Source organism: Saimiri boliviensis, chromosome 9 (genome assembly GCF_048565385.1).
Source record: "Saimiri boliviensis isolate mSaiBol1 chromosome 9, mSaiBol1.pri, whole genome shotgun sequence".
NCBI classification, from domain to species: Eukaryota; Metazoa; Chordata; class Mammalia; order Primates; family Cebidae; genus Saimiri; species Saimiri boliviensis.
In genome coordinates, this window is record NC_133457.1 from 96,145,674 (window position 1) to 96,163,456 (window position 17,783).

Consider the following 17,783-nt stretch of genomic DNA (forward strand, 5'->3'; position numbering starts at 1 on the left):
TTGAGTACAGCCCTGCTATGCCCTATTAAATCACACAGGACATAGGTTTAGCATTCTTTTTTTTTTTTGAGACAGTCTCACTCTGTTGCGCAGGCTGGAGGGCAGTGGTGTGATCTTGGCTTATTGCCACCTCCTCCTGGGTTCAAGCAATTCTCCTGCCTCAGCCTCCTGAGTAGCTGGGATTACAGGCATGCGCCACTATGCCTGGCTAATTTTGGTATTTTTAGTAGAGACAGGGTTTTTCCATGTTGGCCAGGCTGGTCTCAAGCTCCTGACCTCAGGTGATTCACCCGCCTGGGCTTCTCAATGTGCTGGGATTATAAGGGTGAGCCATGGCACCCGGCCAGGTTTGGCATTCTTTAGTGAAAGCTGAGGGACTTGAGGAGACTGCGTGGCCTAACAGCAAGCTGAGGGACCCAATAGAGACCTGAATAGAAACCTGTTTGGGCTCCAAAGTACATGCACTTTTCCATTATACTGTGTTGCCCCTTGCCCCCACTCCCCACGCCTTATATTAGTGACTGGGATCTATAAAACTCTACAGATGTTTTACCTCAAAAAGAAAAAAATAACAGCAACTATAAGGGTAGTTCTCGGACATCCCTCTCACTGATAACTTTATTATTTTCTCTGCTTTGCAGGTGCATAAGGCAAATCCAATACGCAAGTACCAGGGTCTGGAGATAAAGTCAAGTGACCAGCCTCTGACTGTGCCTGTATCTCCCAAATTTTCCACTCGATTCCACTGCTAAACTCAGCTATGAGCTGCGGACACCACCTGGCAATGGGACCCGCTCTGAATGTCAAACCTGGGACCGTCTTGCTTTGTCACTGTGTGGCGAGAACCCATTTCTCCAGACTTTTACCTACCCATGCCTGAGAGAGCATACTTGACAACTGTGGACTCCAGTTTTGTTGAGAATTTGTTTTCTTACATTATTAAGGCTAATGTTGAGACATAACCCATATATGTCTCGATTAGACTCCATGTAGTTACTTCCTTTAGACCATCAGTTGGCCCCTTTATATGGGTCTTCCCTCTGACTAGAATTTAGTCTCTGTGTTAGCACAGTGCATTTCTATTGCCATTGCCCCTTACCACTCTCCCCCTTCCATTTTTTTTTTTTTTTTAAATTTTAACCAGAAAATAAAGATAGTTAAATCCTGAGATAGAGAATAAGTCATGGTTTAAATGAGGAACAATCAGTACACCAGATTCTGTCCTCTTCTCTGCACACAGTGAACTTACAGTTAAGGATCCCTTTGCTGTGAGGGTAGAAAACCTCACTGACTGTGCCAGTGAGGAAGAAGACTGCATGGACTCTTGGGGAGCCTCATGGCAGCCATGCAGCTAGCTCTGGGTGGAGCTGCTGTTAACACACGTTCTCAACTTGTGAACACAGTGCAGTGTTCATTTTAAGACCTGGTGTGGAATAAATATGTTTTGTATTTCCCTCCCTGATTTTGTTATTAGATGTTTTTAAATCTGTTAAGACCCTTTGGAGGTCACATCTTATTTGGGAAATGGGTAGTTTGAGAGGTGGGTCCAGGAATTTTTTTTAAAAAGCACAGGCTCTCTCCTTAATGTACTTTGTAATTTTTTTCTATCTTATGTCAGAATATCTTTCCATGTTCTGTTAACTCTCTCTCAGTAACCACTTAATCATATATGTTATGCCTTTGCACAGATTGTACCTTCTTCACTAAAAGAGCTTAGTTTCATCTGTTAGATTCTTCCTTGTAAGACTCAGCTCAAGTTGATTTTTAAAAATTTTTATTTTGAGATAGAGTCTTGCTCTGTTGCCCAGGCTGGAGTGTAATGGTGCGATCTCCACTCACTGCAGCCTCCTGTCTTCTGCGTTCAAACGATTCTCCCACCTCAGCTTCCTGAGTTGCTGTGATTACAGGCGTGTGCCACCATGCCGGCTAATCTTTGTATTTTTAGTAGAGACAGGGTTTCACCATGTTGGGCAGGCTGGTCTCCAACTCCTGACCTCAAGTGATTTACCTGCCTTGGCCTCCCAAAGTGCTGGGATTATAGATGTGCGCCATCGCGCCTGGCCTAAGTTAAATCTTTTTTAGAAATCTTTGCTTGACCCTCTGACCTCCTCAGGTAAAGATGGTCACTTCCTTCTTTGTGACTCCCAAAGGTTTCTTATATACATCGTTAGTAGAGCAATGATACCTGACTTGAACTTGTTCACAAATTAATAGAGACACAGATGTGTAAGTTCCTTGAAGATAAGAATTGCCATAGTCATCTTTGTGTTTCTTGTGGCCGGCATAGAATTGGCCTAGATCCGTGTTAAACAATGTATTTTCTTTTAGAATTCACATGATTTTTTTTTTTTTTGAGACAAAGTTTCACTCTTGTTACCCAGGCTGGAGTGCAATGGCGCGCTCTCGGCTCACCGCAACCTCCGCCTCCTGGGTTCAGGCAATTCTCCTGCCTCAGCCTCCTGAGTAGTTGGGACTACAGGCACGCGCCACCATGCCCAGCTAATTTTTTGTATTTTTAGTAGAGACAGGGTTTCACCACGTTGACCAGGATGGTCTCGATCTGTTGACCTCGTGATCCACCCGACTCGGCCTCCCGAAGTGCTGGGATTACAGGCGTGAGCCACCGTGCCCGGCCAGAATTCACATGATTTTTGGGTATCGACTCCATCAGTTATCACCTGTGCTAGGAAATACAAAAGCATCCAGGTTCTGCCCAGGCTAGTCCTAGGTACCATATGTGACCTGAAACTTATTTTATATTCCTTTTTTTATTCAGTGAACATTTATGAATCTCTTAGGTACAAGCTGTTGTAGTCTCAGCATTAGTTGGCAAAGCAAGATAGTGTTTCTCCCAGTATGGTTTGTAGTTGCTGGTCCCCTGAATTCTCATAAACGGATGTGTGGAGGGTAGAGAATGGGGGGGGTGTCCTGGAACCAATCCTCCATGGGTACTGAGGGATAACTGTAGATACCTTGGCACTGTTCTCATCTCTGGGAATACAGCAGTGAGTAACAAAAAGAAGACCTTGCCTTCATGGAGCTCACATTTTAGTAGGGGAGATAGACAATAAGCAAATAATTTAAGCTCTTGTGTCAGGTGACACATATGCTGACTACTGTGTGAATAGATGGGTTGGGAGTGGGGTGGCATGTGAGACTATAATTGGGAAGGTGAGGAGGTTCTCGGTTGTGATCCAGGTAAGAGCTGACAGTGACTTGGGTTAGGGTGGTAGCAGTGGCAGAGAGGAGAAGTGGTTGGATTCTGAATGTGTTTTTTTGTGTTTTTTTTTTGAGACAAAGTCTCTTTTTGCCCAGGCTGGAGTGCAATGGCGTGATCTTGGCTCACTGCAACCTCTGCCTCCTGGGTTCAAATGATTCTCCTGCCTTAACCTCCTGAGTAGCTGTGATTACAGGCCCCTGCCACCATGCCCAGCTAATTTTTGTATTTTTAGTAGAGACATGGTTTCATCATGTTGGCCAGGCTGGTCTCAAACTCCTGACCTCAGGCCGTCCACCCGCCTCAGCCTCCCAAAGTGCTGGGATTATAGGCATGAGCCACCATGCCTGGCCCTGAATATGTTTTGAAGTTGTAACTAGGAAGACTTCCTAACAGATTGGATGTAGACAACGAAAGAAAGGGAATTATAGAGGGCACCCAGGTGTCAGCCCCAAACAGAGACAGGGTCCATCTCTTGTACTGTGAGAAATCCAGTTCTACCCCAGTTCTTTTATTTCTTGTGGGTTCACAGCGGCATTCATTTTTTTCTGGTTACCTCTTGTTTTGTTTTTTTTTGTGCTTCTGCTCATCTCTTGATCTCTGTGTCTGTTCTATGTAGGTTTTCTCCCTACTGGTATCAGCAGTTCTCTATCACTATCTTTCATGTACTTCTGTCTGGTATCATTTTTTCATATATCTTGTCTAGTTTTGTTTGTACTTGCTTCAGGTAGGGGAATAAATCTGGCCCTCAGATTGAGGGTTTTGGGAGTATTACTGAGAATTACGGCTATGAGAGATTCTTCTGCCCCATTTGCTCCGTTCTGGATAATCCCCTGTGCAAACTCATGTCAGTGGTAATAAGTGACAGTCTGTTAGAAGCCACAAAGAAGACTTACATTACTTTAGAGAAAGTAGTTAACATTGAGACATCAGCTTTCAGTGCCTCTTCCTTCCCAGAATTGCTCAGCTTCCCAGTAGCAATCTTGTTTCTGCACCGCATGGTCTCTTGCCTATTACTGAGCCCTCTTCTTCTGGACCACCTCATATTACTGTCATTTTTCTAGCACACTCTCCCATTTTCCCCAGAAACTCAAACTTTCTGCTTTCATTTTATAGAAAAATTACTTTTTAAACCCTTTAGGCTATGTGCTAATAGGAGCATCATCTTTCTGCACTCAGGTCACTCAGGAATTTTCCTAAATAAAGAACATGTCCTGAGATAAGAATCTACTGAATTTTAAGAAATTTGGCTGCTACTCTTTGCTTGCCTTTTTTTTCCCCCCTTGGGAGATAGAGTCTTGCTCTGTCACCCAGGCTGGAGTGCAGAGGCATAATCTTGGCTCACTGCAATCTCTGCGTCCTAGGTTCAAGTGATTCTCCTGCCTCAGCCTTCCGAGTAGCACACGTCACTGCACCCAGCTAATTTTTTGTATTTTTAGTAGAGACGAGGTTTTGCCATGTTGTCCAGGCTGGTCTCGAACTCCTGTCCTCAAGAGACCTGCTCACCTCGGCCTCCCAAAGTGCTGGGATTACAGGCATGAGCTACCATGCCTGGCCTTTGCTTGGCTATGTTGCAAAGCTCCTAGCACATGCACACATGCAGATGGTCAGCATTCCTGCAATTCTGGGAAGCATGCTTTGTTTTCAGTGCATTTTTAACTTGGCCATGATTTCTTGCTGATATTCTTGTACTAATTAATATACACATAAGATTACTGCTCACTTTTAACTTTGGTTGATTGTTTTGTCTTGTGTAACTGCTTGGTTACCATTTTGTTTGTTTTATTCCTTACCAGTTCTTTTCTATAGAGTCTTGTCCCTGCGAAGTGGAGCCAGTGTGGTAGACAGACCGCAGCTGCAGTTGCTCCAGTATTTAACAGAGATGAGACCTGGACACGAATAATCGTAACACAAGATGGGATGTGATTCAGTAGCGTGAGACAGAGTGCTGTGAGGGTTTAGGGATTGTTGATGAAAGTGAGGTTGCCGTTTGTAAAGAAGGTTTCTTTCTTTTTCTTTTAAAGTAAAATTTGCCAAAGTAGTACTGCCTTTTGGACACAATTAAAATGCTACTGACTGTGTGAAATAAAACATGAAAGTGTCCTTCCTTCCCCAACTCCCATGTTCCAGAGTAACCTATGGTTCACAATAGGATTCTTCCAGAGTGTTTTCTATGAGCACACACATTTATAGAGCATTTTTTGAAGAAATAAGACAGTAGCATTCTGCATTTTTAAAAATTTTAATTTGTTCTTTAAAAAGTTATACATTCACATGGTTCTGAATTGAAAAGATACAAACATCAAGTCTTCCTCCTATCCCTCCCAACTGCTCAGCTCCCCTCCCCAGAGATAGTGCTGCCAGTTTCTTAAGTTCCCTTGCAGAGATGGTTTCATCCTATACATTCCACCTACCTTCCTCTTTTTTTTTTTTTTTTTTTACACAAATAGCATCATAGTTTACACTCTGTACCTTGGTTTTTTTATACGTGTTGTGCATTTAAAAGATGTAGTCTGGCCGGGCACGGTGGCTCACGCCTGTAATCCCAGCACTTTGGGAGGCTGAGGCGGGTGGATCACGAGGTCAGGAGTTAAAGACCAGCCTGGCCAAGATGGTGAAACCCAATCTGGACTAAAAATACAAAAATCAGCCGAGCGTGGTGGCACGCACTTGTAATCCCAGCTACTTGGAGGCTGAGGCAGGAGAATCACTTGAACCTGGGAGGTGAAGGTTGCAGTGAGCTGAGATCGCGCCATTGCACTCCAGCCTGGGTGACAGAGCGAGACTCCATCTTAGGGAAAAAAAAAAGTGGTTAAGGTATTAGTTACCTCAGGCATGTCCTGGCTTCCTTCCTGACTGAAGAATGAAGCCTTTTATGACAATGTAGTGACAAGGAGACAAACTTCTGCATGATGTCCTGGGTTTGTGACCCAGGGCCCCAAGGACTAGAGGGCAAGAGAGCAGCACTTGGTCCTCATCTCCTCCTGGCTCAGTTGAGTTTTGGGGGCTTGCTTATTGTCTTGAGTGTTTGGTTGAGCCTGTGTATCCTATTGGGTCAATCTTGATATTGCTTCCTTTTCAGTTCTCTCGATGAAGGCCATCTTACAGAATCTTGTCTGCTGGAGAAGTTCCTCGTTGTTGAGAGTAGCAGTTAAAAAAGCTGTTAGCCACGTGGCTGGGCTCCTATTTCTGCACAGGCAGGCTGAGTTACAGCTCGGTGGTGTGGATCCAGGTAGGAATTGGTCAACGTTCTGAATCCTGAGCTGCCATCTGCCTTGCAGCCTGCTGGGATGCTCAGTTTAGACAACATATAAAGTTTCCTGGATACAGGACAACCCAGGCCTATGGAAAGAGCAGGAAGGTTAAAGTGTGTGGTACTTTGGGCAATGACGAAGGCGTAACCAGGGAGCTGACATGTTTGCTCCAAAGCCAAGAATTCCAGGACAATTTGTTATCCAGCTGAAGCCAGTGTAGTTGCTACAAAAAAGCCTGGGAACAAAAACATGCCTTTTCCTTGTTTCCTTGCTGTCTTGCACACCTACTCTGCTTCCTAGCGCTGTAGTAAAGGTTGCTGACATTGGAAATGTCTGATGATTTTTGCTCTTCTCCTTGTAAATGAATAAGAGTCTGGGCTCAGGCCACACCATGGCTTTAATGTGCTGAAAGTATCAGCTTCCTGAAACAGCTTCACAAATGCTGACATTTCACTCAGACCAGGAGGGCAGGGGAAAGGCTTAAGCAAATACTAGGCTTTATCATGAAAGAATGATTTCGACAGACTAAACCTGGTCTGATGGCATCAATTGCCCTCCCCGTTTTTTTTTTTTTTTTTTAAATTTAAGCTTTATTGGACAGAGAAGAAATAGAAACCTGGCCTGTCAGATCTGAAGAGACCCATGTAGCATGGGACTGGTGTCCCAGAACATTTGCAGGTATGCGAAGGTGCGAAGAGTTGCATCCAAGTGCTATTGCCCTGCTTGTTTTGGCACTGATGGTCTCAGGTCTTCTTTTGGGAGCAAGGGTGGGAGAAATTTCCAGTGGGTCAAGATACTAGTCCGTGGTCGTAACTTGTAATGTGAAAAGCAGTCTGGGGCAGCTTGCTTGCTTCGTGGTAAAGAGAGAGGAGAAGGCTCTAGCCTTGCACTGACATACCTCCATCGCCACACTTGGGGACACCCTATCACACAGATGGGTAGGATTTTTCTTTCGTGTAAAACTCTGTCTGGTTTTATACATAGTAGAGCTTTTCTCTATATATATATTTGGTATTATTTTTCATTTAGCATAATAGTAACTCATTTTTCCTATATTTTTGCATACTTTGTAAATACCAATTTTAACAGCAGGATGCTATTCCATTATTCTGAGTTTGCTTCTCCACATTGAAAATGCTTGTTTTGCAAGGATTTTTCTGAGCATTATTTATAGGACAGAATTGTCTATTGTTTACTAGTTAACTAGTAAACAATAATTGTCTATTATTGTTTACTGGGTAACTAGTAAACAATAACAAAGTTTAGAGAATTTATAATAAAGTCTTTTTATTATTACTTTATTATTATTATTGTTTACTAGTTATCTTTTATTTGGAGGTTTATTTACATTTGGATATAAAAGATTTAGCAATGGCCGGGCGCGGTGGCTGAAGCCTGTAATCCCAGCACTTTGGGAGGCCGAGACGGGTGGATCACAAGGTCAAGAGATCGAGACCATCCTGGTCAACATGCTGAAACCCCGTCTCTACTAAAAATACAAAAAATTAGCTGGGCACGGTGGCGTGTGCCTGTAATCCCAGCTACTCAGGAGGCTGAGGCAGGAGAATTACCTGAACCCAGGAGGCGGAGGTTGCGGTGAGCCGAGATCGCGCCATTGCACTCCAGCCTGGGTAACGAGAGCGAAACTCAGTCTCAAAAAAAAAAAAAAAAAAAAAAAGATTTAGCAATGATCACCTTTCTCATGGAAGGGTTCTGGGCCAAGGAGGTCATGGTCAGGAGTGTGGAGTGTGCTTTCCATACTGGCCGCTCTTCAGTGGCACCTATTTTTGAGTTCCTTATAAGAAAGGCAGTGGCTGAAAGGCATGTAAGTTGCCAGTACCATAGAAACCCCGGCAACACTCCCTTTCTTAATAGTACTGCAAGTACTATTAAATACAACAAACCTCTTTGAAACGCTTCAGCAATGCCTTTGGTGGTAAAAATCAGCACCCAGATCCAGCTTGGCAGCTCCCTTAACTTGACATCCATGAGTTTCTTGTTCACTGATATGACTGATGCCATTGTGGGGTCCTGGTGCCTGCTATCTCTAAACTTTAAATGGTTGTTCTCATACCACTTACCAGTCTATGTTTGTAATTAATATATAAGCTTGAAAGAGAATAGAAGCCCTTCCCAAAAGCATAGTTACCAACATTATCCTGGCTTGCACATTTGCTGAATGGAAAGCTCTTTTTGAAAGATGTGATGTCAGTGTTACTGACGTCCATGCCTGGAGATAACGTTCAGTGGCATTTAGCAAAGCCTTTCTGGAGATAATTCTAGTTATGTTCTTTAAAGTCTTGGGATGCCACATTTTCAAGTAGGTTTGTCATCTACTTTAGATCAGATTTGAAAAGAGAAAACTCTTTGTCTTTTACTCTACCTAGAGGCTGGGTGCAGTGGCTCACACCTGTAATCCCAGCACATTGGGAGGCTGAGGCAGGTGGATCATGAGGTCAGGAGTTCGAGACCAGCCTGATCAACATGGTGAAACCCCATCTCTACTAAAATTTAAAAAATTGGCCAGGTGTGGTGGCATGCACCTGTAATCCCAGCTACTCAGGCTGGGGCAGGAGAATTGCTTGAACCTGGGAGGCAGAGTTTGCAGTAAGCCACGATTGTGCCACTGCACTCTAGCCTGGATGACAGAGCAAGACTCTTTATCTTGAAAAACAAAACAAAACAAAACCAAACCTCTACCTGGAGCTGTAATGTGTCTTTTGGGAAGAAGGATGGGGATTATAATCTTACTCCTGTTGGTGAAATGATGGGTGGCCTTTAACGAGTTACTCCTCTTTAGGGGTCTTCAGTTTCCACATCTGTCAAATAAGATTGAGCTGAAACAATTAATAAGTCTCCTTTTAGCTTAAATATTTTTAGATTTTTTTTTCTAGGCAGTTTTAAAATGTTGAACCAGCCCCACTTTTGCATTTATATGTCTTCTGTACCCAGTTGCTTAATCCCTGCAAGAGGGCACCTCTAGCAAGCTCTCCTGTCCCTGGGTTTCCATGTGGACTTCAGTGAAGTATGGTGGAGACCAGTGTTCTGTCTTGTTGAGGACTTTCCAAGGGTTGTTCTGGAAATGGAAATTTAGCCCAGATCACTCCAGGGGACTAATCCCTGAATAATGTTGTCCCTTGACACATACATATTTTCTGATGTTTCTCTTGACCTTGGAACTGGTTAAAGACTGCACAGAATGTTCAGTGAATTCTTAGAGACTACCACAAAGAAGTCCTTCCCAAGCCAAGATATGATTTTCCCCCCACAGACTGAGTATTTAGGAAGTGGACCTTCTATTGTTAGAGGTGGTTTAAGGATGTCGCCATGAAACTGAGATTTCACCTTGTTCCTTTTCTGTTTCTCTCCCTTGCAATTCGGTTTTTATGTGTTCATGGTCAAGGAGACCTGGGTTATTTTTGGATAATTGGCACAGGGTTCAGGAGGAATACAGAATTATTTCATGGAATAAACCCTAGATTGGGAACTGGGAGAGCTGCTCTCGCTTTGTGACTTTGAACATGTTTATATTCTCTGGGTTTCAGTCTCTTCATAGAAGTTAGAATGATCTTTGTAGAAAGGACCCTTCCTCCAGTGCAGTGAAGAGGAATTCTCCCCTAGCTTTAACATGCCCCAAAGGTACTCTGGGCAGCAATGATGATTGTTACCCACCCAGCTGGCCAGTGCTACTCAGTGTGGCTGTGCTTGAGTCACATATTCAGTGTTGTCAGTGGGTGTGTCACCAGGGATTGCCAGAAACCCTTGCTGTTTACCCACAGCTAACAACCTGACAGGACAGGATCAGCAGCTTCTAGTTAAGAGCTGGCCAAAAGAAGCTGGGAGACATCTCTGCAGGGGAGGACGCTCATGGGAATTTGTGCAAGCAAGAGAGCCTTTTTCTTCCTTGTGGCAGTTTGTTACGGCAGCAATAGAAAATGAATGCTGGAAGCAACATGGAGCATGTAGTCACTCAGGAGCTCGGGGTGGGGGGGTGCCGGTGTGCCAGCCCTTCACAAAATCACTTTTTTTTTTTTTGAGACAGAGTCTCTCTTTGTCGCCCAGGCTGGAGTACAGTGGCGTCATCTCGGCTTATTGCAACCTCCACCTCCCAGGTTCAAACAATTCTGCCTCAGCCTCCTGAGGAGCTGGCATTACAGGTGCCAGCCACCACACCCAGCTAATTTTTTTGTATTTTCTGTAGAGACAGGGTTTTACCATGTCAGCCAGGCAGGTCTTGAACTCCTGACCCCAAATAATCCACCCACCTTGGCCTCCCAAAGTGCTGAGATTACAGGTGTGAGCCACCGTGCCCGGCCAGAGCTTCACTTTTTGTGCATCTCTCTCTCCTTGGAACATTCACTGTACTGATGACTGGGTCTCAGTGTTCTGTGTTTCCCCACACATACCAAAACACTACTCTTGTGAGCCATTCAGAGGCCTCATGCACATGGGTAGGAACTGGAAGGTCACCGTCTTGGCATGTGGGACTTTTATTCTCCAAGACAGTGGTCCTCAGAGTGTGGTCAGCATCATCAGGGACTAGAAATGCAAATTCTCTATTCCCACCCACAGGCACGCTGAGGGTGGGGCCCAGCAATGTATATTTTAACAAGCACTCCAGGGGACAGCGATGCATGCCCAAGTGTGAGAACCACTGTGCCAGGAGAGGGACCTGCAAATCCTGATAGACCACAGGTCTCCTAACACAGGTACCCGTGGGCCAGGGACCGGCAGCCACTCTCTCCTGTGACCTTAGTGCCCAGCCAGTCAAGAGCCTATCTCAGGGTGAGAACAGCTTCCTTCCTTCCACAGCCCCTTGGGGGGTCACCTTTGTACAGTCTGACTGAGTTACACAGGAGAGTTGCCTGAGTTTGTTGCGTAGATATTTATCTTCTTAGCCAAGACTGCATTCTCAGAATGAAGATGGAGGGAAGAATGCTTTTCCATATGTTCTTCCAACAAGTCGTATGACAGATGAGGAAACCGAGGCTCAGAGTTTAAGTTACTCATCCAAAATCACGCTGCTAATAAGTGGCAGGGTCAGAATTTGGACTCAGGTCCATCTGCCCTCAGGTGTCCTTTCTATCACAGCAACTTGCATCCCTTGGCCAGAACCAACTCCAGGAGGATAGGGCCTGGCTCTTTCTGGATTTGAGCTGGAGCCTTCACTGAACTCTTGACCTTGCTGTGGGAACCTCCAGCTAAGCTTCCCAGACACTGGGAGGCAGGTCCTCTCCTTGCTTTCACCCTGTCAGCAGAGCAGGCATCTCAGACCATGCTGGATCCTGTCAGGGATGTGGCAGCTGCCAGTCAATTAAGTCACAAGCCTCAGCAGGCCTGAATGAGAGCCAAGGTGGTCACCATGCCAAGTGGACTGCAGCCAGGAGGTGCCTTGTCCAGCCCACCCCTCATCCTTTATTTGCAGGACCCTCCCCATCTCAGGCAGGGTCTTCTTCCCCCAGCAGCTGCTCAGAGCTTGCCATGCACCCCCTGGATCTTATGGTAGCCCAGTTTAGCAAACAGACCTGAAGTTTTATAAATAGCGCAATGGCAGTCTGGGAAGCTGTCCTGTGCAAGAGGACAGAACATGCATTCCCTGCTTCTTGAGCCATTTCCTGGGATCGGGTGATGGGAGTGACTTCTAGTGCAGATGAAGTCAAATTACTCTTATTTCCTGGGTGTATGCTCTGCACTTGGTCTTGCTTCTACCCTTTCGTATGTCTGTGGTTCTCCCCCCACTGCCTCTGCCTTTGTATGGTTGCTGGTGCTTCCAAGTCTGCTCCTGGGACATTTCCTGTTCTTGGAACAGCTGCACCAGCCTGGGGTACCCTCCTGCTACTTGATCCTATAGGAAGGTGTCCAGTGGCTGTGGGCAATTTTCAGATGACCTTGTTCCTCTGACGTCATTAGATAGCTATTTTTGGATTTGCTGTTTATGCTGCAGAAGTTGGGCTGGGATGGGAGAGAAGGAATGAAGGAGGGGCTGCTCTTGGTTCCCCATTGTTCCAGGGTCCTACCAAGTAGGTGCATTTATTCTTCAACATTTACAGAGCACCCACTGAATGTCGGGCCCTAGGGCAACCAAACTGATTCTTCACTTACTTGTTAATTTATTTTCAATGGGCATTGCTTTGTGGTACAGAGTAGTCATTAAAACGTGGGGCTCTGGAGCTTAAGTTTAAATTCCAGCCCACCATTTTCTACCTCTGAAACTCCTCCGTGCCTCAGTTTCCTTTTGGAAATGGGAGTGATTATAGTATCTACCTCATAAGGTTGCTCTGAAGATTAAGAGTATCTCTGACACATTGTAAATACACAGTGAATGTTAGTGGCTATTACTACTAACTACAACAGCACCACATATTGTACTAGGTGCTTGGGATATGAAATTGAATGTGATGTAGTCCGTGTCTGTTTTGCACTGGCATCTGGTGTCCCAGGGTCTCAGATATTGGGATGGGGCACCCAGTCCATACCAGTCAGAAAGAATACCTGTTGTGTGTACTACTTTTCCCTACCTTGTGGTGGAGGGCATTCAAGGGAAACAGAAAATGAAGTTCCAAGCTGGGTGTGGTAGCTCACACCTGTAATCCCAGCATTTTAGGATCACAGGGAGGCTGAGGTGGGTGGCTTGCCTGAGGTCAGGAGTTTGAGACCAGCCTGGCCAACATGGTGAAACTCCATCTCTACTGAAAATACAAAAAATGAGCTGGGCGTGGTGGTGCACACCTGTCATCCAGCTCCTCAGGAGGCTGAGGCAGAAGACTCACTTGAACCCAGGAGGTGGAGGTTGCAGAGAGCGGAGATTGTACCACTGTACTCCAGCCTGGGTGACAGAGCAAGATTCTGGCTCAAGAAAAAAAAAAAGAAAATGAAGTGCCTGTTCTAGGAAAGCCTCAGAGCAGTGGCTCTTCACCCTAACCACATATCAGAATCTTTTGGGGAGAGTTTTAACATTCTGCACTACTCCAAATGTTCTGATTTAATTGGTCTGAGCCCAGGAAGGGCCCAGACTGCCAGGTGTTTTCAGTGTGCATCAGGGTTGAGAAATGTGGCTCCAGGTTACAGGGATATGAATCCTGGAAGCTCTCCACTCACTGCACAAGTGTGACTGTCAGGAGAGTGCCTCAAAGCTGGTCTCTCTTCAAGGCTCTCAGGATGCTTTCTAGGGAGCTGAGTCTCTGACTTGGCAGGTCTTGAATTTGGATGTGCTTGAAAAATCACCTGAAATGCTGGTTTATAGAGACATTTCTGGGACCTCATTCCAAGGAGGCTTCATTTTATTTTTTATTTTATTTTAATTTTATTTTTGAGACGGAGTTTCACTCTGTTGCCAGGACAGAGTGCAGTGGTGCAATCTCAGCTCACTGCAACCTCTGCCTCCTGGGTTCAAGTGATTCTCAGCTCAATGCAACCTCCGCCTCCCAGGTTCAAGTGATTCTCCTGCCTCAGCCTCCCGAGTAGCTGGGATTACAGGTGCCCACCCCCACACCTGGCTAATTTTTGTATTTTTAGTAGAGATAGGGGTTTCACCATGTTGGCCAGGCTGGTCTTGAACTCCTGACCTCAAGTGATCTGCCCTCCTTGGCCTCCCAAAGTGCTGAGATAATAGGAGTGAGCCACTACGCCCAGCCGGGAGGATTAGTTTTTTTTTTTTTTTTTTTTTTTTTTTGGTTTGAGACGGAGTTTTGCTCTTATTACCCAGGCTGGAGTGCAATGGCACAATCTCGGCTCACTGCAACCTCCACCTCCAGGGTTCAGGCAATTCTCCTGCCTCAGCCTCCTGAGTAGCTGGGATTACAGGCACGCGCCACCACGCCCAGCTAATTTTTTGTATTTTTAGTAGAGACGGGGTTTCACCATGTTGACCAGGATGGTCTCGATCTCTTGACCTCGTGATCCACCCGCCTTGGCCTCCCAAAGTGCTGGGATTACAGGCTTGAGCCACCACGCCCAGCGAGGATTAGTTTTAAACCAAACTCTGGGGCTTAGTTACTGAACAGCCCTGCAGTAGCTGAATTGCGAGTTCTCTGAGGCCCTGAGCCCAGAGGTCCTTCCTGATCATCAGTCCCAAAGACTGCCTCTAAAACTCCATGGTATTTTATAGCTCTGACCATTTTCTCTCTGAAGAAATCTGTGTCCATGTTGATATATTTGGAATTATTTATTTATCTGATTAAGAGTTACAAGGGTCATTTCTTAAAAAATTGGAAAATCTAGATGAATAAAGAATAAAAATAATCTCTTCCTACGCCTGTTAATATGTCCATTTATATCCCTCCAGATATTTTCTTTGTAAATATTTTGAAAAAAAGGATTCCACTCCATGGCTGATTTTAATTTAATTTCTTTATTTATTGAGACAGGGTTTCACCCTGTCACCCAGGCCATCGTGCAGTGACACAGTCATGACTCACTGCAGCCTCAACCTCCTGGGGGTCAAGCAATTTTTCAACCTTAGCCTCCCGAGTAGCTGGGACCACAGAGGTGTGCACCGCCATGACTGGCTAATTTTCTAAATTTTTTTGTAGAGATGAGGTCTCACTCTGTTACCCAGGCTGGTCTTGAACTTCTGGGCTCAAGTGATCCTCTGGCCTTGGCCTCTTAACATGCTGGGATTACAGGCATGGTTAACTTTTATAGTCTTTTTTCACCTAAAATGTAATATGGAGTGATTCTATAGCTCTCCCCCAGTTTCATCTCTGTATCCCCAAAGTGACCAGTTTAGTCCTTGTCACAGTAGAGCCCCCAGTAAATAATCTTAGCAATAAAATTCTACAATTCTGGGATGGAACAGTGTGTCAATTGCATTTCCAGAGAAATCTGTGTCCGGTTTGCACACAATGCCCATAGATCTCTGCTTACTAGCTTGGCTGGAAGAACAAGGCCTGCTATAAAGACAGCAACCTTACGTAGGGCTTTTCCAGAGGCCTGAGAGGTCCTGCCAAGGCCCTGGGCTCAGGGGTCCAAGGTGGGAAAGGGCAAGAGAAAACAACGTGCTAATGCAGCCTTGAGTGGCTCTCAAATAGGAGCAGAGGGAAAGCTGTGAGGGAGTTGGCTGCTCTCTTTGGAGTCAGGAAGGTTGTTGCTCAACTCTTTGGATTTTCCATCACAGCTGAGCGGGGAGAGGGTCAGACTGGGCATGTCTCCTCCGAACAGGTCCTTTTAAAGCCTCTTGGCTGGACTGATTTCCTCTCCGGAGCCAAGGAAGCAGTGCCTGGGCAGACTTAACCCCTTCACCCCCAACGCATTCTCCCAGAGCTAGGTGAGCCTGGAAGCCTCGGCTCCTGGAAGGCAGAGCTACGAAGGGCAAGAGGCCTAAGGAGCCGTGAACTCTGGCTGGAGAAACCTTCCCTCTGGCCTTGTTAAATCCAACAGGCATAATTGCATCCTGCTGACCTTAATTCCCCTGGCGGGTTTAATTGGCCTTGGCATTGCCCCACTTCCTGTCCTGCCCCTGTAGAGGCAAAGAGGGTGTCTGCACAGCTGGTGCAGGGCGGGGAAGCCCCTTCTTAAGGGTGGCCAGGGGCTCTGGCAGCCCCTAGGTGGGTGGAGGAAGTTTCCCTGTGCCCCACCCCTGTGCCTCTAAGGGAGTGCTGAGAAGCTTGAGGACTCCCAGGGAGCAGCTGGCTGGAGCAGGCAATCCAGTAGTAGATTCGGAACCAGGCCAGCCTCTCATCCCACTGGGAGGCACTGCAGGGAAGCTGGCGGGAACAGCTCAACCCTCTACCTGGGGTGTCCACGACATTATTGAGCCCCCACAGTGCTGCAGGTACTGTGCCAAGCACTCTATACGTGGGTGCTGGCTAAATCTCCCAGCCATGCTGTGAGACAGAGGCAATGGGGCAGAATGGTTGCGAGCAGAGCCTTTGGTGAGATGGGTCCAGTCCCAACTCTGTGACTTTGCCCTGTGACTCAGTTTTTCTGTCACATCTGTGAAATGGGGATGAAAGAGCTGACGTTTATACAGCACCCCCTATGCACACACACACTGTTCTAATGCCTTGTATACCTCCCGTGAGGCAGGTGCTCTTCTTATGGATGAAGGAACAGGTGAAGCCACTGTACCAGGCTCACAGTTACAGGTCACAGCGCTTCATTGACAGATCTCCCAGTCATTGCTTGGTAGGATGGAAGAACTGAAGAAAGGATACTCATGAAGCTGCTTACCCCAGGGCCTGGCCCATTTTATGAAGAGTTCAATAAGAGTTATTATTTGGCACTAGTAATTATAACAAAAGTAGCACTAATGCCCCTGAAGTTGTCCCAGCCTGGATTTTGGTCTCATTGGGAGGTGGCTCTGGATTTGAATGTGGGTAGTTTGAGGTCACTCAACAGCTGAGTGACTACGGGAATAAGCCACTTCCCTCTCTGAGCATCAGTTTCCACACCTTTCAAATGGTCTAACACTTGGCCCCTACAGTCCCTTCTGAGGATCCAGGGAGCTGGATCTTTGTCATAGTCAGGCCTGGCCCTTGGAGGGCACTCAATAAATGACTGGTGTTGACCACAGTAATAACAAGGAGATGCCAGCAGGGTCCAGCATAGCGAGGTAACCCCACAAACCCCATCTAGAGCCTGCTGGTGGCTCACTTATTTACTCATCAGACACCCATGGGCAAGTCCACTCTGTGCTGGGGATATGTTTAGCCCCGGCCCTTGAGGGGGCTCCCAGACAGTGTCAACCAATGGCAGGATCAGTGGGGGCACTGCAGGGAGGCCAGAAGTGGGGGGCCCAACATTCCAAATTAAACTAGAATATGCTCTGGGCCAGATAGAGGGCCAGGAGGTCCTGATGATCAGCATGGACAGCAAACATTTCAACCTTGTGAATGCTGCAAGATCCCCAGTTACCCAGCAGGGAGAAGTGGGTGAAGCACAGGCTGGGAATTCAGAGGATTTTGGACTTTGAAGAACTGCATTCCAAGCTCAACTCGCTTCCTAGCTGAGTGACTTTCGGCAAGTTACTGATTCCTTTAATTTTCCTCACTCTTATCCAGAAAATGGGATGAGTGCTCTCCAGAGTTATCAAGATGATGCTTAAAGGCAAGATGGATAAAATGAGTGGCATATGCTCAGTAAGTGGGAGCTCCCTTTCTGCTGGGGACCTGAGTTCAGGGCTCACTCAGTTCAGCCCCTTCCAAACTGTGTGACTGAGTAATTACATAACCTTTCCACGCCTGAGTTTCCCATCTCTGTAGTACCCACCGCACTGGGTTCTTCTGAAGACCACTTGGGTGGATCCACATAACTGAATGTGGAGCGAGGCCAGGCACATGCCAGCGCCATAGAAGCATCAGCTGTTACTTTTG

The 17,783-nt window shown here is 46.2% G+C and overlaps 1 protein-coding gene across 5 annotated transcripts in view; it reads left to right on the forward strand.

The window, feature by feature from the left end:
* Window positions 1-5,315, forward strand: part of TPX2 (TPX2 microtubule nucleation factor) — a 74,396-nt gene extending 69,081 nt beyond the window's left edge. For all 5 annotated transcript variants that reach the window (XM_074406378.1, XM_039479338.2, XM_074406379.1 and 2 more), the window contains one exon: window positions 642-5,315. In XM_074406378.1, coding sequence (XP_074262479.1) covers window positions 642-752 — 111 coding nt within the window. In that variant the 3' untranslated portion in view covers window positions 753-5,315. The remainder of the gene's footprint in view (window positions 1-641) is intronic.
* Window positions 5,316-17,783: the final 12,468 nt, after the last annotated feature.